The 23,516-nt window shown below is 31.9% G+C and overlaps 1 protein-coding gene and 1 long non-coding RNA gene across 2 annotated transcripts in view; one reads left to right on the plus strand and one right to left on the minus strand.

Annotated features, from left to right (window-relative positions):
• LOC127707269 (multiple epidermal growth factor-like domains protein 6) overlaps positions 1 to 22,972 on the plus strand; it is a 61,418-nt gene extending 38,446 nt beyond the window's left edge. Inside the window, exons 4-12 of the mRNA XM_052211807.1 lie at positions 15,742 to 15,957; positions 16,988 to 17,188; positions 17,640 to 17,822; positions 18,358 to 18,546; positions 18,947 to 19,075; positions 19,629 to 19,766; positions 20,965 to 21,108; positions 21,687 to 21,821; positions 22,956 to 22,972. Of these exons, the coding sequence (XP_052067767.1) occupies positions 15,742 to 15,957; positions 16,988 to 17,188; positions 17,640 to 17,822; positions 18,358 to 18,546; positions 18,947 to 19,075; positions 19,629 to 19,766; positions 20,965 to 21,108; positions 21,687 to 21,821; positions 22,956 to 22,972 (1,352 nt within the window). The remainder of the gene's footprint in view (positions 1 to 15,741; positions 15,958 to 16,987; positions 17,189 to 17,639; positions 17,823 to 18,357; positions 18,547 to 18,946; positions 19,076 to 19,628; positions 19,767 to 20,964; positions 21,109 to 21,686; positions 21,822 to 22,955) is intronic.
• LOC127707288 (uncharacterized) lies at positions 8,252 to 15,696 on the minus strand. Its single transcript, XR_007984748.1, has 3 exons — positions 14,637 to 15,696; positions 10,918 to 10,998; positions 8,252 to 8,585 (listed from the first exon to the last, which is right to left on the minus strand). It is a non-coding gene; the product is annotated as an uncharacterized LOC127707288 (long non-coding RNA).
• Positions 22,973 to 23,516: the final 544 nt, after the last annotated feature.

A 23,516-nucleotide genomic window follows, 5' to 3' on the forward strand; every position in this document is an offset into this window, starting at 1 on the left:
CCCCCCGCAGAGCCATAGAAAAACAGTACATTAACGGGTGTTACACGGACTCTTTTTAGATGATACACGGACTCTTTTTAGTTGTTACACGGACACTTTTTATGAATAGATTCACTCGTGCATGATCAGTGAGTTCATGGGCACTTTAACTTTCAATTAGATTTGAACTTTTTGGTTCACCGACATATTTCCTGTCTTTTTATTAAACAAAATATTTACGTTAGCATCAATATCTTTTTTCAAACATTTTCAGTAAAATACTATTCATTTCAGTACACTAAGGGATTAGACATTTAACTTCAAAAAGAGGGGGGGGGGGGTATAGTTTTCTCCTAAAAAAAAGATATTTTGATCCCAAATTTTATGAGAAAAAAATTACTATGGTCAAGCAGATGACAAATTAATGTTCTGCATGATTCCTGATTTTCCGAATACCGTATAGTGCTAATTTAAACAAAAATATTTGGGTGATGGCGTTGAAAAGTAAATAGTTAATATACACAGAAAAGAACATACCGCCCCATTTATGAAGCAAAATAATCGGTCAATAAATGTTTTCTTCGATATATGGACATGAATAGTATTTTGGACAGTGCTGAAAGTAAAGAAATGATGATACCGACGTTCATATTTCAATAAAAAAAGACAGGAAATAAGTAAATAAAAATCAAATCTTATCAAAAGATAAAATCCCTATCAACTCACCAATGCACGATTGATCCTATAAAAAAAAAAGTGTTCGTGTAATACACGTCCAAATAAGCAGCAAATCTAGAAGAAAATCATTCAACTTATGTCATCAATTTTGGACGGTAAGCTGCGATTGGACCATATAGTAACACGTGTTTAATCCCGATCAACACTTGCAGATCTAGAGACGAGCATGAATTTAAAAAAAAAATCAAAGTATATGCCTGAATATATATAATATTATAAATAAGACAAAATCCATTTTTTCATAACATTTCATTCACTAATGAAGTAGGAAATTCATTCTTTTGATACATTTATATTGTTATTGAATTTATATATACATATATATCAGTTGCGGATCCAGCCGTTTTAAAAAAGAGGGTTTCCAATCCAGGACAAAACAGGGGGGGGGGTCCAACTATATGTCCCCATTTAAATGTATTGATCGTTCAAAAAAGGGGTGTTACAACCCCCGGGACCCCCACCACTGAATATTGAATTCATGTATTTGGCAACAAACGTGCGATTTTTACGATTTTTTTAAAGGGGGAATGGGGGGGATGGAATGGCACATTCTGCATTTTTTCATCAAAATAAAGATCACAGCCTGTTTATTTCAAATTAAATTAGGCCCCCCTCCCCGCTTTCCGTTTCATATATAAAAATCAAACGTTAGCTTACTTACCACTAAAATATTTCTTTAATATATTACTTTTTGACGAAGTTGCATTTTAAAAAGTCTTAAATGTGTACAACATTCATCTTTTACTTGATATGGTTCTTTTTTATCAAATTATTAGATTCCTGATTTTTTTCTTGTAAAAAACTCTCGGTTGAAGGGAAATGAAAAAAAAAGTGTGTTTATACTATAACTTACATTTACTGCTTTGTGGCTATCTAAGTTTCTCAAATGTTTAGTCTTGCAAAATGTATTATTACTTTCTTGAAACGTCGTACAAGTCAGATACAAAACAAAAGTAACAAAAAAACAGGCCGGAAACAACCTGCCGTATAGTTTTTCTGCACTTGTAGTCAGGTCAAGGTCCTCGGCTATCGCCTCGGACATTGACCTGACTACTCGTGCAGAAAAACTATCCGGCAACGGTTGTTACCGGCCTGTTTCTTTGTTACCTTTGTATTGTATCTAATACTTGTATCTATAACTTAAACTATTGTGTTAATTTCTTTTCAATATTAAAGCCTTTTCTTAATTAGAAGGTATTGTAAGTGAGTTTAAATAACCATATTATCGTGTCCAACGTTGCATTGATAAATCTCAGATCACAATTAATAAGTTAACAAAATACCAATTTAACACTTCTACCTTTAAAGATCTTCATATTATCAGGCATACGAATATTATCTGTTTATACAAAATAAGACATATTCAAATTATTTCTAATAAAATTGAAAATGGAAATGGGGAAAGTGTCAAAAAGACAACATCCCGACCAAAAAGCATATATAAAGTATATATAATAAGTATGTTATCGAAATTTTTCTAGCACTCTAGGCAAATCACGATTTTCTAGGAATTTGCGAACAAACCTTTGTAAAATTATGTAGTAAAACAGATGAAATCATACTATATTTATAAAACAAAAATTGACAAATAGAATGTAATCATTTTTGTTTCAAACATGTGAAATAGCCAATAATAATTAAAAAAAACCCGATAAAACTCGCTATTATTACAAATATATCCACTATAACATGCAAAATTAGAATAAAACCAGGATAACTTAAGAATTGGAACAACAGAGAGAATACAGGGATTCGAACCTAAACCGACAAATCCCTATCTTTAACTCATTGATTTTAACCATGCTAACCTCGCGGCTACCAACTCATACTATACGACTGCCTATTGTGTCTATATAAAGGTACAAGCCCTGTGTGTCCGATGAATCGATGTATATCAAATGTTTATTTAAATATATAAAATAGACATTTATAGTGTAACCCATTGGAAGCCGAGAGGTTTCGTCGATGTATTGATGTGAGTCACACATAACAGATTTCAAGGAAGGGTTCGATTCCCAATGAAGGCATATAAAAATTACAAAAATTAAAGGTAAGTTTTTAAATTAATTCCATTAGTGAACAGAAATCAGTAAATTAGCCAATTCAAACTGAATGAAATTAGGCACACAAAGGAAACAATTGAATATAATTTGGTGAGTCAATTTCAGCGGCAGATTTAGGAAGCGTGGATTCTAGAAAAAGAATCCACGGTAAATGAATAGGCTGACGTCACCACAATGGTTTAAGCTTAATTCATTAAAGATACCAGGACTAATATGCATAAAACTACCTAAGTTAAGAATTGTTCCGAACGGACATAGTTTTCTACATGTCCTACAATAAATTAGTACTACGATTGAATATATTAACTGACGTGGTTTTATGCATATTATCCAAGGCTTATCATTTGTTACGCCGGACGTGCGTTTCATCTAAATCAAATTCATTAGTGAATGTCGAACATATACATTTGAAAAAAGCTGCGGATGTAGTTGAAAAGTATTTAAAACCAAAACTCCACACAGTTGTGCAAAATACGACTAAGGCAATCTATAGCATTGTAGGTAGAAAAACCTAAGTGTCTCGAATAATTCAGAATTTCTTAACACGCATTTGTTTAGAAATGACCGTATCATAAAACCCATACTTCATAGTCAGATATAAAAGACTCCGAAATGTCTATTTTGCAACATCTTTATGAAGTCAATAGTATCACCACAAATGACATTTCTACACAAAAGATTGCTTTTCATTTAAAACAGAAGAACTGACTACTTTCCGGTGATACCACAGAGGACAAAACGTCCATCAATAGTGGCTTCAGCCCAGTGATCGTAAATCTCACCACATATCCCAGGCATAAAATGTAGAACGCCATATAGGCGTTTCGTCTAAATAAAACTCATAATTGGTGCTTGAATCAAAACATTTGGAAGGCAAAATGAAATAAGAAATTGAAGAACATTGAAGAAAACCTGAAAATTGTGCCCGATGCAGCAAAGGCCAACTTGGCATTGGAGTAAAAAAATCGTTAGCTTTTTGAAACAGATTATTCATTGTAAACATACATTGTAAAATCCGAGACTGTTTGCAAATTGGTTATAAAAAGTACGCTCCAGATTGCTTCAAAGTGTATCTGTGGTATGTTTTACAACTATAGCCAGGGCTATTCCATTGCTGATGGATGTTTTCGAGGGTATAACAACCTTATTACACAGCACTTATGTGACGACATGAAACTTATATAATACAGTAATTTTCTTCAAAATTTTTGTTCACAAAGTTAAGAATTATTCAAAACACTAAATGTTTGTACCTCAAAGCATAGTATTAGCCGTATTTTGCACAAGTTTCAAAATTTTTGGTGTTTCAATGATCTTCAAATTCGTGTTTTATCTTGCATTCCAACTGTTTTATTTCGAGCGCCACTAATGAGGCGTATTTAGACGGCACGCGTGTCTGCTGTAAGCAAATATAACCTTGGTATATTTGAAGCCAGATTGTAGGTATTCATAAGGGCACAAATTGGCCTCCTGTGATATAAGACTTGTTCCGGTATTGTTATGAAGCACAGTTTATGGTCAAAGTCAATAACTCATAACTACATTTGTATGGTTACACAAGTATAAACACTAGTGGTCTCACATACTGTCGATACTTCTATTTTGGCATTGCACGAGGTTTGTCTTTCGCAGTCTTGTAATTTAATATGTACACCAAATGAGCAATATGTGTACTGCTTGATATTAAAGTTTGTGAAAAAAGAGGTATTTATTAGGGATGTCAACGAGTACTCGAGTATTCGAGTATATCGCTCGGTAATACTGAGTATCGAATACCAAAACGATACTTGACTAATCGGTTTCATGTTAGAATATTGATGTCCTCTTTATGTACAATTGATCTTCTTGAATATCTCTTTCAGAAAATTAAATAGGTATCACTGATAAATCATACTAGTAAATAAAATACATTTTGTTTCGAATGCTTGTGCTAAATTGTCATTTAAAATACCTCCGAAAATATGTCGGCTATACCTAGACAGCACTTTAGACTAAACATGTCTTAGCAATTCTTCGATTGGTGACCCCCAGTAAATAGTTAAACTTTTAATCCTTACACCTTTGTAAATGTTAAATGTGTTTTCTTAACAATTGCCAAATACTATTGTTTGATATGGGTTTTCCTTGTTATAATATCTAAGTAAGTGTTCATTAAATGATATTGGTTACATTAGTATTTTTTACTTAATTATTACTTGTATGTAATGAACTATTAATTATTGTGCGTAATTCCTTGTCCCAGATGCTTATGTTGATGTTTTTTCGTCCGTTGAATAAGAAATCACAGAATGCAAAATACGAATTTTTGTGTTTCCGTGTTGTAGATATATTCCCGAGCGAGTACTCGAGTATTGCTCGATAAAACCTATGAGTATCGATCAGTAATTGTTCACCGAGTTGACATCCCTAGTATTTATTATGCGTAATTGGACTAAAATTGGTACTCTGTGTTTGTTTTGTCTTTTTTCGGTTGTTTTTGTGCTATTTGCCTATCTGATGATGAGTTAAGTCGTTTCCAACTGAATTCAACAGGTGTTTTCTTATGTTGTGCTGTTACATTACTGGCACTAGAGGGTTGGCAGGACCTATATAATCAAATGATTTTCGTTGGTTTTTGTCTGTCATTTGTATAATTCGTTCATTGCTTTTGAGCTAAATCAGTCGTTGGTTATAATCTTGATGTTTGCAAATTTTGCCATGCCGGGTCATTTAAAACTTACTTTTACTGTACGAGGTTTTCTAATTATTGAATGCCGTACAGTGACATATAGCGGTTTGCATTCTAGTCCATTGGTCCCAGGTTGTAGTTGTCTTATTGGAAATCATACAGCATCTCATTATTTCTATATAATCTTTAATATTTCATTATTTCTATATAATCTATAATATTTAGAAAACAAACAACATTGCAACTGATCAATGATTATGATTAACATTCCGCTGTTTTTCAAATATAAAAAATAAGACGATGTGGTACGATTTTAAATGAGACAACTCTCCACCAGAGACAAAACGACACAGAAGTTTACAACTATAAGTCATCGTGCGGCCGTAAACAATGAGTAAAACCCATACCACAGAGTCAGATATAAAATAATCCGAAATATCTATTTTGCAACATATTTATGAAGTCAATAGTATCACCACAAATGACATTTCTACACAAAAGATACAAACTATCCATGTCTTTTATCAATATAATTTGCATATTTATTTAATATTGAATAATTACAAATATTGGAAGTTCATAATTGTGAGTAATTTGTAAAACTCTGCAAGAAATGTTGGAGAGCAAGAACTATTCACGTTACAATAAAAAGGAAAATTTAATCTCTATCCTATATCTTTTGCTAAAATTTAAGATTTTTGCAAGCAAATCATGGTTCCTACAAAAATCTTGTTTAAAAACTTTCGAGACCGTTTTTTTTTCCATTTTGATATACATTTAAGTATAGCTCCACCTAAGAATCATGCAGAGGGTGATACAGTGATGGTTGTTAAATTGACTTTTTTGGGCTTCATTTGTTCTATTTTGATAGAAAACTCAAAAAAATAACAGTAAAACATGTGTTGTACATTTGGTTGCTATGGTTACAATGGCACCATAACAGCTCTTTAATTTTAGTCCTAAAACCTCAAAAATTACCGTTTTTCATCACAGATTTTTTTATAAACAGCTAATTAATTTCGATAAAACATCTACATATTATCATAGTTTCACATTTGTTCTAAAAATTAAAGTTGATAAACAGAAGTTGCAACTATGGCAACTCTTGTTTCCATGGCAACCAATTGTTGCAGTTTTTCATTTTCTTAAAAGGAGTGAAAATAACGTTTTTCAAATTCTATTTTCTTCCATGAACAGAGTCCTATGAATAAACTGTTTGTTAGCATTTGTTCATTGGACCTTTGTCTATAACATATTAAAAATAATCATTTGAAGCCTCCTTTAGATTTTTGGGAAAAAAAAGTTTTTTTTGTCTCATTTTTTTATTGCTCAAATTTTTTTTTTTACAGTAGGCTAATTTTTTTTCATGTATTCATAGCACAATTCATATGATTATGTCTTTTTAACTTCTATTATACCTAAACATTATAACAAAGTAAAGAAAACAGTTATAAATTTATAATTATCCTCAAATCAAACTACCAGTTTCCATGGAAACAGAACACAACGATTTTGAGAAATACACATTTTTAATAAATGTATGCTTTATAATGATATAAATTTAATCACGCATTTTATTTCTGTATTTTTTTCCACCAAGTATCATCAAATTATTCAAAATAAAGAAATTAGTTTCAAAAGTAAATTTGGTTGCCATGGAGACAAATGACTAGATTGACAAATTTTCATTTCAAATCACCTAAACAATATTTGTTCAAACTATAATTTTCTGAACATAATCATTGTTAGGAGCATAAATATTAAATATTGACTCTATACTTTAAAATAACCCTTTAAAAATACATGTATTTGTCACCCCTTTTCTGTATGTTAACTCTGACAGTATCAGCTCTATAATAAATACATGAAAGCTTTTTAGATATGTTTATAATGCAGGAATAATACCCTTTAAATTATTGAAAAATGTACTTATTCTTTAAAATTTTAGAGGAATTCCATGTGAACTTTGGAAAAAAAGGGAGGGGGTATATGAACCCCTTTCAATTTAGTAGTTATTGTGTCCCTTTACAATCATACCATACACACATACAGTTGACCTACTGTTTATAGTATCTGAGAAAAGTACCTATTCACCTAACTTAAACCTTGATCACATGAAATGAGGTCAATGTCATGTGAACCCTCTCTGACAGACATGTAGGCATTACAAGGAACCCATATATACAACAAGAATGTATCCAAAGTACACAGATGTCCCACTCACACTACCATTTTCTAATACTGTGTTCTGTGGACTGTGAAATTAGAGGTCAAAACTCTAATTTGGCATTAAAATTAGAAAGATCATATCATAGGGAAAATGAGTAATAAGTTTCAGGTTGATTGGACTTCAACTTCATCATAAACTACCTTGACCAATAAATTTAACCTGAAGTGGGCTATGGACGAACGAATAGACAGACGAACAAACTAACGTGTACAGACCAAAAAACATAATGCCCTAAGAAGGGCATAAAAAATCTTATTATTCATAACAAGTGAGAAATTCACATGACCAAAAAACTGATTTGTTTTTAAAGTTTTTCAACACTATCCACCTGGTAGATATATATTTTATGGTTTTGCTGAACCATGAAAATGAGGTCAAGGAAAAGGGACACATGACAGAAGGAAACTTCTTAGCATAAGGTATCTGCATACAAGGTGTGAAGCATCCTGGTCTTCTCCCTTCTAAAACATAAAGATTTATACAAATAGTTCACACTGATGCAGTCAGATAGTAATCACTAAGTCTCGCATAGTGCTCCCTTTTTTTTACAGGCAAGACAAAAACCAGTTAAAAGCGTTATTTTCCTTATAATTCTATGAAAAAAATTTTCACAAATAATCAATCAAGTCATTATCTTTGAAGATGCAGACACACACAAGCCAATTTAGTCCCTTCTAACCAAACCACTTTGATTACTTTTCCTTGAAGGATTAGGGCAAAAAAATTCATGGCCCAGTCCATAATGATCAAAACTTCTTCGGGCTTTAATTCATCCAAAAGGGTAGTATGTCAACGGTCTTGGTTCAAACATCTTATATCATGCTGCCGCCAAGACTTTATATGTAACTCTGATAGCTTTATGTATGTTATGTAGCTCATTAATGATTATGAAATTCTTCTGGAAAATCTGCAAATATTGAAATACAAATGTATTAGTGCCAATTAATGGTACATGTATGATCATGTTTTAAAAAAAATTGTAAGCATGAAAATCATAGAAATCAAATGTCATAAAAGACTACCAACTGATTTTAAAAGATGATTAAGGAATGATCAGATTTTGTTTTCTATCATGGAGAAATAAACTAATCACTGTTATACACTGTAGTACACATTGAGTAACTTGGAACAGTGAGTAGTTTATTTCTCCATGATAGAAAACAAAATCTGATGAAGTGTGTACAACAAAATTCAATTCAAATAAAATCGCCTGTTTAATTCAACAAGCATTGTGATGTCAAAAACTCGAAACAACTGTTAAATTTTGTTTTTTAAAAATTGAAGTACATATCTTCCTACATTATATTTTTGTATCAAAATGAATATCGCTCTGGCAGAGGAATTAATTGAAAAGTGAAAGTAGAAAGTTATAAATAGATTTGATAAATATAGAAAAATAAAGAGTAAATTTAATTTTCTATATTATATATCTGATCCAAGTTTTGAAAATTTGTGGGCTCTTTGAAGTGAAGGGGGGGGGGGGGGTTGTTTGTTCTTATTGTTTGATTTGTATAAAAAAACTAGTTAAAATTTTGTTTTGCTTTGTATTTTCATTGGAAACAAATAGACTCTTGAAAAAAACTATGCCCCCCTACTCCCATCAATATATATAGTTTTATTCAGAAATTGTACTGGGATCCGTAGCAAAAATGTTATATTTTTCATGAAAGGCAAGAAAATGTGAGAAACAGGGTGATTTTTCGTAGACTCAGCATATATTCTTTTAATGAAAACACGAAAACGGAGCCACCACAACCACTTAAGTCAGAAAAATCACGGGTCATTATTCTTAACGCTTGGCTGTATGTATCACAATGGGGTTCTTTTTCATTTTTACATACATTTTGGTGAAAAACAATCACAACAAAACAAAATCCAATGGAGGTCAATATATATACGTTGGTTTTAGATTAACTAGTTTTAAGTGTCTATTGTTTGTTCTTGTGTAATATAAAAATAAGGAGATGCAATATGCTTGCCAATGAGACAACTTTCCATCCAATAAAAGACGAGAAACACTTATGAACCACACCAACAAACGACAACCACTGAAGAACAAGCTCCTGACTTAGGACAGGAGCAAAAAATGCAGCAGGTTTAAACGTTTTAACAGGTGCCAACCTTCACCCTAGCCTGAAACAGTGGTATAAGATTACAACATAAAAAGACACACATATTTTAGATTTTTTTTAAAAGTCGTAGGTTGTTTTGAATGAGACACCCACCTAATCCCTAAGGTGGCGGGTCGGATTTGGTGATATTGGAGCCACACAATATCAGCAAATCATATTCTGACCCCGCCTAATTTGTTGAAAATTGTTTGATCAGAATCTGAATAAATAATTCCCTGTATAAAGTACATTTTGTTTTGTAATTAAAATTCTGCATATATATAGTACGTAATTAAAATTCTGTATAGTCTGTATTTGCGTAAGCTAAGAATTTTACATCATAATTCTGTATATACAAGTCTATTCGTACGGACATAGTTCTGTATATCCGTTTTTTAATTCCGTAAATATTAAGCGATTTCTGTATATACAAAAAGGCGCGAAAATACATAATTGAATGATATAAATTGTACCTCTATACACAAATTGTAATTATGTATAATTATACATATTATGAATTAAGTAACTATATAAAAAGTATTAGGACTATATATGTAATAACATATACGTTACAGTACAGACAGACATTTTTTTTTTTTAACCCTGATACCGGGGAATATAATTATTTCTAAGTGTTGGACTAATGGGTTGTCGGATTATTGGGTTGTCGGAGCAATGGGTTGTCGGATTATTGGGCTGTCGGATTATTGGGTTGTCGGAGTAATGGGTTATCGGAACAATGGGCAGTCGGAAAAATGGCGTGTAACCGTTTGAATTTATTGACAACCCTGCGTAACAAGGTACATTGTAACCATATAATCAGACTCTAACTAAAAGTTACAAGCACATTGATTCACCGTATATGATATCAGGATATAGAGTTACAAAAGTTTCATATCAATGAAATTGAACTTTTTAAGCCCAGTTGTAATCTAATGTACTTTACATAATGTGTGTATAGAAATCAAAAGTATCAGTGCAGTAAAATAAAGGCATTGAAAAAGTGTATACAGGAGAAGAAAAGTGGCGCAATCTACTAACATTTCTCTATTTGTTTTGACAAGTAAATTCTCTGATATAAAAATTATCAATACCTTTAAAAAAAATATTTTTCTATTGGTAAATTACCTTGTGTATCACTTTCTCCTTAACTTAAATTTCTGCTCTGGTAACTTTAAATGGCACTGGTAGCAGCTACATTTTAGATACCTTAAAAACAAGTTAATATTCATAAGATTTTTGAATAAAGCAAAACAAAAAAATTGTATAAATATAGAATAATCTTCATTCATTGTAAGCCTGTAATATCTGACTATGCGGTATGGGCTTTGCTCATTGTTGAAGGCCGTATGTTGACCTATAGTTGTTAATTTCTGTGTCATTTGGTCTCTTGTGGATAGTTGTCTCATTGGCAATCATACCACATCTTGTTTTTCATATTCATACCTTTTCTCAAAAAATATTTTTGTTTGTATCACCCCTACAGAAAAAAAAGTTGAGGGCCAGTTGAGGGCCATGTGGCGGACAGTTGAGGGCTAGCTGTTTTAAGCAAAATAGTTGAGGGCTAGGTGTTGAGCATCTTAGCTCAACTCAAACCTGGCCAAGCACTGTATGTTTGATAGATGTCGCTCAACTGGCCCTCAACTGAAGCTGGTCATTAAGTTGAGGAAAAGTTGAGCAATTGATCTTTGGTTTTCATATAGTTGAGCAAAAGTTGAGCATTCAGACTTTGAATTTTTTGTAGTTGAGGAAAAGTTGAGCATTCAGACTTTGATTTTTTTTTGTAGTTGAGGAAAAGTTGAGCAATTGATCTTTGGTTTAACTTTTCATATAGTTGAGCAAAAGTTGAGCAATTAGAAATATGAGCTGGTGATATAAATGTTATGTGCCATCTGGTTTCCATTTATCTCTGTGTATAATGCAAGTAGACAGGAAGTACTATTATAAATGTACACAGAGTTTGAGGCCAAATTAAGGGAAGCACATCTTTTTATACATTTTTCTGTATTTTAACTTAACTATAACTCATAACATAAAGATAAATTAAAAAAACAAACAGTATTTTTTTTATTATAAGATATATCAAATATTCATGATTAAGGTAATTAACAGTTATTATTAGGGGCAAATTTCAAAGGGATCACACTGTCAAAATACCCTAAACAACCTCAAACATTTAAAATTTTAACTGGGCTTGAGCATGCACATGGCAAGCAAAGATGTCTTCTAGCTATCATGAATAAAATATGAATTTTACAATGGATGTAGATCAAAAAGTTACAAATAACTGTATTGACATTGAATAGTGCAGTGTATTCTTCTGATGACATGACTCTTGGATTTAGGAAGATTGATGTTTTAACACATATTTATGTTAACATCTTTTGGTAAGTACATTGGATTAGAATTTCCACCATTTTGAATAAGTGTATATGCTCTTTTAGTTCAAAATAGTGATATTTAAAGTGTCTTCTTAACTTTTTAGAGTGAAGAAAAATTTGAGACAATATATTTATGTATTAATTTATATATTATCAAAATGTGTAAGACAGGAGACATATTCATTTTATTATTAAGACAATTTGTTTTAGAAAGTATTTCTAATAAAATAAGAATATTCTAATGAATTTGGTATAAAACTAGAGATCTGGGGTATGACTGCAAATAAGACATCTATCCACAAATGACAGATAAATATATATAATTTTTTTTCTGGTTGAACAACACTTTCTGTTTTGAGTATTTCAATATATATCTAAATACTTCTCCTTGCATAAAGATTAATATGGCTGCAGGATTAACTAGATTTTATTTACTAGATAATAACTTTTAAAAAGCAAGGATAAAGCCGTCATGTAGTCTGTTGTGTGTTAAGATCTTTCAGCAGTATTTTGGCTATATAAAATACACAATTTAAATTTATTTTTTCTACAATGTGTAGTCATCAGTTTGCAATGACCAGATACATGTAATGCTCAACTTTTAAAGACCTGGCCCTCAACTATTGGCCACCTAGCCCTCAACTTTTAATGACCTGGCCCTCAACTATTGGCCACCTAGCCCTCAACTATAATGACCTGGTCTTCAACTGTTAGCCAGGTAGCCCTCAACTCTAATTGCTCAACTGTTGGACACCTAGCCCTCAACTATGATATTTTCTCAACCTTGATCAACTAATTTGCATAAAGTTGAGCATTTGATAGTTGAGGGCTACCTAATTTGCATGGCAAAAATCCAGGTAGCCCTCAACTGGCCCTCAACTATTTGCTCAACTGATTGCCAGCTAGCCCTCAACTGGCCCTCAACTGTTTGTTCAACTGGCGGCCAGTTGAGCAATGCAGTTGGCCATCCTATCATTTTTTCTGTATGGGCAGGCTTAATTAGGAATAGGAAGTAAAGTGAAATACAAATGCAATTCCAAGGTTCCTTAAAGTGAGTCTGGCAACAGTAAAGAGTGATATGAAGTCAGTGATGTCCACCATGATGTATAAAAAAAATTACAGTAAATACAATGTACATGTATGTATTTCAGTTCCTCACTCATATTAAGAATAATAGTTGCCTTCAAAGCCTGTAATGCATGTAATTCAGATGTCCTTTGTTCATGTTGTTTCTGTACATGTACTTTGTATATATCATATTTGTTTTTTATTAAAAAAATAAATTGTATATAAATCAGACTGTTAGTTTTCTGTTTGAAATGCTTTACATTTGTCATTTCTGGGCTATTTATAGCTTACTATACAATATAAATGGGTTTACTCATTGTTGAAGGCTGTACAGTGTTAATGATAGTAACCTAGAAAGTTGTTTACTTCTATGTGACTGTCAATTGATCTCTAGCATGTCTAGTAAAACATTGTGCATTGGCAATCATTCCACATCTTCCTATTTTGATATTTCAAATATTTAGGGGGTTTATTTTAGTAATAATAAATAATTTAACCAAACAAGTCAACTGTCATGACTACATGGGTAGCATTCCATTTCAATTGCAACATTATAATTATAAAATGTATGGGGACTGGTAGATTTAAGTTTTAGGGAGGGATGGGTTAGGCTAAATAAAATAATATGTATGTATGTAATTTTCCTATTACATGTACCATGATTACATCTTTGAAAAAAATGGGGTAGGTACATGAACATGTAGGTTGGAATTTTTTTAATTATTTTACAATTTTTTTTATATTGAGTCTATGTGTGAGAAATTCTGACTTGAACAGTGCTTTTTGAAAATTGACCAAAAAAACTTTAAGGTACTGTACCCGTACCGTATATCATGCACATGTATGCCTAGTCAGGAATCTGATTACAGTAGTTGTCGTCATTTTATGTGGTTCATAGGTGTTTCTCATTTTTATATAGATTAGACCGTTGGTTTTTCCGCTTGAATGGTTTTACACTAGTAATTTTTTGGGGCCGTTTATAGCTTGCTGTTCGGTGTGAGCCAATGCTCCGTGTTGAAGGCCGTACATTGACCTATAATGGTTTACTTTTATAAATTGTAACTTGGATGGAGAGTTGTCTCATTGGCACTCATACCACATCTTCCTACATGTATATCTAAGCTTAGAATTATAGGGTAGGTAAGGAAATAGGAAACACACATATTTTTTTAATTGGACTTAGGGACAGATCCCGCTGGGCCCAGACCAACATGAAAGCTATTGGTCACATACATGAAACACAGTGAACATTTGAACAAATACTACATGTACATGTGTAGATAGAGACCCCCCCCCCCCAAAAAAAAAAAAAAAAAAAAGAATTAAAATAATAATCCTATTATTAATGTACTTGTACTTCACATTTAATAATAAAAAAAGTAAACATGTTAAACCTACCACTTCCAAATATTTGTATTCCTCCAGGATCCTTTGTCTATGGAAACTTGAAAGGCCTCTGAATGTTTGTCTTTTGCTTTCATGGTCAGGATGTCAACAAGTTTAAGTAACCTCCACCCTGTCGATACTCTATACCAAGTTTGATACAGAGTGATGGATAAACTCTGAGTGAAATATTAGTAGCAAAAATCCTTTCTCTGTGGGATAACACTTTTAACATGTCTGCTTTCTTCAGTTGTTCGTTCATGATTGTAGTAATTTGTAGTTGTACGCAGCGATATTTCTACATTCAGAATTTCAGTCCAACAGCTAATTCAAGTGATATTTTACATATCTGTGTGACAAACACTTAGCTTAATAAGAGTTGTGTCTTTTGAGTAACGTTAGTAAAGACCACAACTAGAATTATTTTGCAGAAAGCTGCATAAACAACATCGTAAATTTGCCTCCACATGTAGTGAAGCAGAACCGGAAGTGATGAATTGTAAACAATATACAAGATGCACTTGACAAAAATGATTAGTAAAAAATATTAATATATCCAATCTAACACCATAAACAAATGAATCTTTACTAAATTAACAATTTCTCAAACTGTTGTTTTTTTTTTCAAAAGATGCAGAATACAATATGAATTTTTTTTTTACTTGTTTTGAAGTTCAACATGAGTTGTCTTTCTTGGAATAGTAAGAAAAAGCGGTTAATTTAAAATGAAAATAATTTGAGATAGGTGCAAGGCTTCAAATAAAAAAAAATTGATATGTTGTTTGGAAGATTCAATATTTTCTGTAATGCTAAATGGTTTACTACAAATAGCCTGTTCACAGCAGATATTTGTTATTACATCCATCATATTTCCAATGCTTATATAGTGAGGAAAACATGCCCATCTGAATTTTTATTAGTGTATAAATGACATTAATAGTAGGCATCAACAATTATGGTTGAATATATTTTAATTTTTACTCAAAATGTGTCACATAACCAAATATGAAGCACAGTGGTAACATAAGGTAAATCACTTTTTCTTCATATTGCATGATTCTTAGGTGGAGCTATACTTAATAGGTTTAAACATTGTTTATCATTAGTTTCCTTCTTACAGACCCAGAACGTATGGATGAGTTTCGTTTGTATCTAGGGAATGGAACCGCAGATGAAAGTAAGGATTCAAATCGGTGCTACACAGACTTAGGAATAGAAGGCCAACCTAACATTACTCAGAATATTACTTGTAATATGCTAGCCAAAAATATGTATTTCGTCAATAGAAGACCCAGTGCAACTTGCTTCGTAGAATTGTGTTACGTAGCAATCTATGGTAAAGTATTCAAACGTTTACAGAACATTATTAATGTAAGAATCAATGGTTTTGTGATGAAATTCCTGGGATGAAAACTTCTCATCCCTTTTCCAGTAGAGGAAACCATTTATTGTAAAGGGTTGGTGTAGGATTTTTTTTATTAATGTACTCACAACATATAATTCGTTTAAAAAGAGAATGTTGAAATAATTGATGATTTCAAATTATAGAAAAATGAAAATATAACCCGAAGTAATTCGACTAGTTGCAGCTTCAACCTGTCATGTCATGAGCACTGATTGTATACTCTTTGTACGTCACTATTATTATCATGTCATTGAGCAAAACACACAGTATCTTCCCATGTTTGATTTAAATGGAAATAAGCATAAGTCGTCCAATAATACGCAATAAGTTAATATTTTATGTACAATGTAACAGGTGCAGATTCAATTTAAGAACTTTTTTATTTACATAACCACACTCTTTGTAAATATATGTCTAGTTCATTTGACGTATATTCTTCGTCGTATATACGGAGGATCGGATGTTCCATGTTATACCATAGTTATCAAGGAGTGTCTCGAAAAAAGTTATTTCCCGGATATTATTGTTAAACATTGGACTGGTATAAGTCATGTCCGCAAATATTTTCAGAATTCTATATCAGACTGATCGTTTGGAATTTTATGCGACTGGCATACAAGTGAGAGGTTTAATCCACCATTTTCTACATAAGGAAATTTCTGTACCAAGTCAGATATATAACAGTTGTTTTCTATTCGTATTATGTGTTTGAGTTTTTAATAAGTAACTTTCCGATTTGAAGTTTCCTTGGAGTTCGGTATTTTTGTTATTTCACTTTTTTTGTTAGATTGTTTGCTAGCAATGCAATGACACAAGATATGAATATCAGTCAGATTGGAAGGAAGATGTTTTTTTTTGAGGTTATAAACTTATATGGTTTGAACGTTGTTTTCAATTTAGACTTGTATATGATATATGAATGTGTTTGTACATATCAGTACTAAAATATTTTGTATTGTAGGCTGCTTCAAAGGTTCATGGAGCACAAACTGCACGAAATCATGTCCAGCAACATGCATAAGCAATTATTGTTATCCTCAAAACGGTTCTTGTGTCTGGGGATGTGACAAACATAACTGTTTTAATAACAAATGTGATATAAATACAGGTGCTTGTATTGAAGGATGCATAGCATTACGAGCTGGACAGTACTGTAACAAATGTAGGTGTTTTCTTCTAATTTCGTTTTAGAAAGCAAGTAGTGGTTACTATTAAATTGAAAAATAATTTGAAAGAATAATAGAATGATAGTTAGCTTTCTATAATTCTGACTTTTGGAATCTGTTGAAATTCTTTAATGGACATGTATATCTTATTTCGATTTTAACTTATTAAAATTGAAAGTCAAACTGCAATTACAATATACTTTAACTTGTACATGAATTTTTTATATTTTGTTATTTTGTTTTAAACGTTATTTTGTGTTCTGTGTTTTGTTTTGTATGTTTAATTTTTTTTCTTCAATTTTCTTCATTGTTTAATTGTCAAATAGTATTGCTTAAAATTAAAAATGTTTGAATAAAGCACCTGTATGCTGGTTACGCTAATGTAAAACAAACGAATTTTCACGACAAAGTTATCATACAATATTGATAAAATTATTTATGTCACAGATAATTTAGCTTCAAATGGGACAGCCACACAAAATCAACCTAAACCAAATCATCCAGCAAGTTTGGCCATTGATGGTAACCGGACAAAGGGTCTGTGCTCCATGACAATCGGATCAGGTTCTCACCTACAGGTCGACACTGGATCTTTGAGTGTTGTAACTACAGTTTATTTCACATTTGGTGGTAAGAAGTTATTCTAACATTTATTAGACAATAGTAAGTAAGCATTATATTACTACTGACAATTGGGCAAGCTGTTATTAATCAGAATACGGCATTGTTGCATGTACCCAGAGTTTGAGTACTCATTCTTGTAAAGTGATACATTGTTGGAATGTAAATTTATGGTTTAGGAAAAACGGCACAATTCGGTAGATCTAACTAAATATGTCGAGGTGTACCGACTGTAGTTAATAAATTAGGTAATTGACTTACCGTCTTTATTCCTTTGATCCCATCTAACGGTGTTTATAAATCCCACTTCACTTGCTCAGCCCGTGCCTGTAGTGACGATTTGGATTTCAATGAACGTAATCTTTTTATTCTATTACTGGTAAACTATTTAGTCGAGGATTTCGATAGCAAAAACATTAACTAAATTTTCCCATAAACACACATATTTCATAGAAGTTTCACTGTACCTTTAGAAAACTTATTACAAACGGGATAACACAATCTAATATATACGAGGATGTTAGTTTATGCTTATTTCTTACAGATACACAAGTAACAACGGGTGAAGATATAGTATACTGTTCCAATACCAGTGATTCCTGGGATAATGGCATTCTGCTATATAAGGGTGAACGTCCGACTAAGGATATTAATGTATATGCCGTTTGTAGATATATTATATATGTGCCACCTGCAGCAAGTGAAGTTGATGTGTGTGAATTTGAAATTGGCGGTAAAGCAAATTTTGTTATAAACATAATATTCTACTTCATCTAAAAAATTAGTACACAAAAACTGACATATGAGATTTTGTCATTTTTCAGATAATTGCCATATATATGCTGCTATTTTCATGCTCACTACTACTATTTCTTTTATTCAAGTTTCAGAGTCATGCACAATATTCGAACAATTAAGAACTTAGGAGGATATATAACAGATAAAATCAGTAAAGAATGTTTTCAATCACAGAATATAATCATAATTTGTATATACGAAGTACAAGCCTTTTAAAACCGATTATATATCTTTATATCATGCATGATCTTGTCGCAAACAGATATTTATCACAGTAAACTACCTAGATCAAACACGGATTTTATATTAATTCCAATGTTTCATGTTGTCTACAGGGTGTCCCCTAGGAAGATACGGAGACAATTGTGAAAAGTTTTGCCACTGTAACGGACCATGTGACTTAGTTACAGGAAATTGTACATCTGGTTGTTTAGATGGATGGATTGGTTATCGATGTGACATTGGTAAATATATTAGTGTTATTGTAAAATCCTGTCATGCAGTTTTCTCAATATATATCCTCTACTCACATATTAGAGCTGAACATATTTTTTTATCATTTGCACATCTATGGATTGATTAAAGGGGGCAATATAGTATATAATGAATGATTAATGACAGCTAACTCCAAACAAAGTCATTTTCGACTTAAATGAAAAACATTGTTGATGGAAAAAGGGAAGCCAAATAGCTACACTATTCATGGTGAAAATTATAAGCCGAAATTGTTCAGCATTTACCAAAATATGAAAGATATCATTCGTTTATTTAAAACAAAACTTCGAAATAGCATAGTCCCTTTGCATCGTTTAAACATGTTTGTTTCTTGACACGTGTATGTATGATACATGGATTATAAACACAATTTGATAAAACATTGCTTCTCGGCAAAAGTAAAATGAATAAACTCTAGGATATAAAGTGTTCGTGTTTTAAAGAATCATTTTACAGTTTTTTAATTGCTTAAATGACACAATGTTTCGATAACAACATTAAATTAACCATATTTTTCTACAGTCTGTGCTAATGGAAACTTCGGAAGTAAATGTAGTAGGCATTGTTCTGCAAACTGCTTAAATGAACCATGTCATCACGTATCAGGCGAGTGTACTGGAGGTTGCAATGAAGGATGGGAAGGATACCATTGTACAAAAGGTTTGTTTTATTGGCTTGATGCTTATCATGCATAATTGTTTCAATTTATTTTCAAGTATAAGCAATCCGCATTAATAAATTCAAAATTTCACCTGAGATGTATCTATGTAATACATTGCTTTAAAGACGCACTGTTCTTGAGATTATTACAAATGCATTATTATTTGATTTTTGGCATTGTTATAAAGCAAACTTCACAATTTGTTAATCTTTTTCTTTTTGAATCATAGAGATTGCCTTCAACAATGCAAATCTACAATATTCTTGGTTTTATTTTAGTGTCATTTTTGTTCGCCTCTTATTTTTATATTATCACTTTGCCTTCTTCCTTCTGACTTTGGCAAACTGATCGAAATTAATCTAAAGTAAAATAACAAAATTACCGAACTCCGAGGAAAATTCAAATCAAAAGCTCAAACACATTAAACGAATGGATAACAGCTGTCATATTCCTGACTTTGTACAGGCATTTTCTTATTTAGAAAATGGTGGATTGAACCTAGTTGTATAGTTAGCTAAACCTCTCACTTGTATGACAGTCGCATAAAATTCCATTATATTGACAACAATGTGTGAACAAAACAAACAGACATGATAGGTAAAAATGTTCAAAATCGGGATACAGCAGTACACATTATTAATATTATATATTGTTTGATACCGTCTGTCATCAGAATTTGTGTTACTAGAAATATATCTGAAATAATAAAAGAATCTTTTATGTTTAGAAAATGCTGATGTTAGCATAATGACTCTTTTTATCTATTTTTATTTGATAACAAACAGAAATAAGATAATTAAATTTTAGATAATGTTAATTGTCTGTTCAGTGATGACGTTTTATAAAGTCTGAGTAACAGCTACAATCTCTTGAATACCGAATGAGTTAAGAAATGTATATCCCATATGCAAATGAAGATGGTATATTGCTGCTGAGGAGGGGGGATTTTATAATTTCAAAATTAAAATCGTCTGAGATGACCGCTTATGTCAAATATGGTTATGTACTGTTAACTGTAAAATCATACTTTGAGTTGATCCCTTTTTTAAATGTCTCAACTCGACTCTCAGTTGTCAAAATTAAACATTTATCTAAACATTCTTTTCATTAATCTCGTGAATAAATGCAGGCAGTAATTTCCTTATTCTCAGTAACAGGCAAAACTTTCATTACTAGTAGATAATGTTTTCATTGTAGAATGTGACGTTGGGTATTTTGGTATTAACTGTTCGCAGACCTGTTTTGGATGCATATCAAACCAATGTGACAAAGTTAACGGCGTTTGCAATAATTCGAGTGAATGTAAGCCAGGTTTTGTCAAAGGACAAAATTGCAATCAGGGTATGTATAAACAGAGTCGCCAGACAACTGGTCATCACTTGTGATAGACGAAACTATTGTTAAAATGAAATTATGTAGCTATAAACAAATCATTAAATGGGCAATGTTTTTTTTTAAAAGACGACAATTATTGCCACTTTGAAATACGATCTTAATTATGTCATGCACAAAGGCTACACATGTATTCCAATTTACAAATCTATGAATGGATTCTTACCTATCATTCAGTTGATTCTAGGACAACTCAAATTGACATATTTACACAAAGAAAGGAGATACTGATATTGATCAACACGAACTTCAACAAAAGAAAAAGCTTGGATGAAATCTTTAAAGATTAAATGGATAGGTCCAAGTATTGTATTCCGAAATATGTATTGGTAAATCAGACGCGACAATATAACCAAACTTGTACAAATAATTATTGTATGAATGTATATTTTTTTCATCTATTATTCATCTTTATTTTGGGGCGGGAAGAGGAGTTCTAGTAAATAGAAGTATAACTTTAATGTGTCAACACATTACAAATTCGATTAAAATTTTTCGTATAACATATAATTATTTTGTATCTGTAGAATGCGAGGATTGGAAATTTGGGAAAGACTGTGCAAAGGAATGTAACTGTCGCACTGTACCTTGCAACAAGTTCAATGGTCTTTGTTCTAATGGAGAATGTGCAAAAGGATGGCATGGTGAAACATGTGATAACGGTAAGCTTTAATTCCTTAATGCTGGACCACATGACAAACACTAGTGCGACAAACCTTTCTACTTTGAAACACCTTTTCTTCACGAAATATATCGTCAGTTTGTTTCACACCGTTTCAATTAAGTTGTATTGTAAAACCAATTATGTAATAGGTATTAACATAAAACCTTTAAATTTCCAAACGTTGCGTAAATTTCATTTCAAAAACTTCGGCAATACCAATAAATTACAGCGTAACAAAATAAAGTCACTTTTATCTTCTTTTTTTTTGTGAATTATGTATTGATATACAATGTATCATTTCAATGTATGTCATGTACCAAAACTGTTTCAAGCTTTGCAAACATATCTTGAGGCGTGTATGTACGACGAAAAGTTTTCAATTGTGTATTTTTTTATTTATCATCAGTTGTATTTGTTAAAACAAATATTTTTTTTGTATGTCGCCTTGTGGGACAATCAAGCATATATTAGACCTCATTTGGTTTATTTTACATCTATTTCTCTTTATTTGTAACAAAATAAAAATAATTGAAACATGAATTAATCGTGGATGCCTTTATCATATTAAAAATCTCCGCGAAGAAAAAAAAATTATACGGATTGAGTAGTAATTTTGTTTTGTTCTTTCTGTTCATACAGTTGGGAATTTATAACATCATGTTGCTATTCCTTTTATGAATTTTGTAAATTTATTTGAAATGTCTAATGTGCGTTGAGGAGAATCTGCTCTTTTTATTTTTCTACGTAAAGAATATATAATAGCTTAAAACAAATAACAATCCCCGAAAAAGTATATTTATCATACAATGTGTTTACCACTCGTTTTAAACTGATGATGTTAATACGACAATAAGCAAGTGAAACTCGCTAAACGGTGATGTTATAAACCTACATTAAAGTTAACATATGCTAATCAATCTACATAATAATTAGCGCATGTTTGATATAAGGAAGTCGTAAAGGGATTGACAAAATCATGGCAAAAAAAAAACAACATTATAACGACGAAAAGACATACACCACTTTACAAAACTATATACGAAAAGACTGAGCAAAACACATCCTACAAAATCACGGGTTGATTTCATGTGCTCTGGACTGTTACATGTAAGCATATATTTCTCCGCATTAGGCATCGAAAAGCGTTAGAAGTGTTTTCTTTTAAATTTCAGAGCTCTACTTTTTTCTTTTGATTCCAAACATATTTTAATATTAAGGCCTTTAAATTACAATTGCGTAATGAAGCTAAGTGTATAAGGAAATGCATTTTTTTTTATACCTGAATGATTGTAACAAATTACATGACTGTGGTACGCTATGCTTTTCAAATATTTCCACGACAGTTCAAAGGCGGCTATAGATTAACGCAATGTTAACACGACGATTATCTATGTATATTACAGGGGCCTCGGTGGCCGAGTGGTCTAAGTACGCAGGAGAAAAAAAAGTAGTCGAACTACTGCATCACTAGCCTGTCAACTCTGAGTTTGTGCGTTCGAATCCCGCACGGGGGAGGTGCACTCGACTCCAATCCTAATTGACTAGGATTGTCAGTTTTCCTACCGCAGGTCGGTGGTTCCCTCCGGGCACTCCGGTTTCCTTCACCAATAAAGACTGACCGCCACGAAAAACCACAACATTGTTGAAAGTGGCGTTGAACACCATTCAATCAATCAATTTATATATTCCAGAA

This window comes from Mytilus californianus, unplaced genomic scaffold (genome assembly GCF_021869535.1).
Source record: "Mytilus californianus isolate M0D057914Y unplaced genomic scaffold, xbMytCali1.0.p SCAF_61, whole genome shotgun sequence".
In the NCBI taxonomy this organism is placed as follows: domain Eukaryota; kingdom Metazoa; phylum Mollusca; class Bivalvia; order Mytilida; family Mytilidae; genus Mytilus; species Mytilus californianus.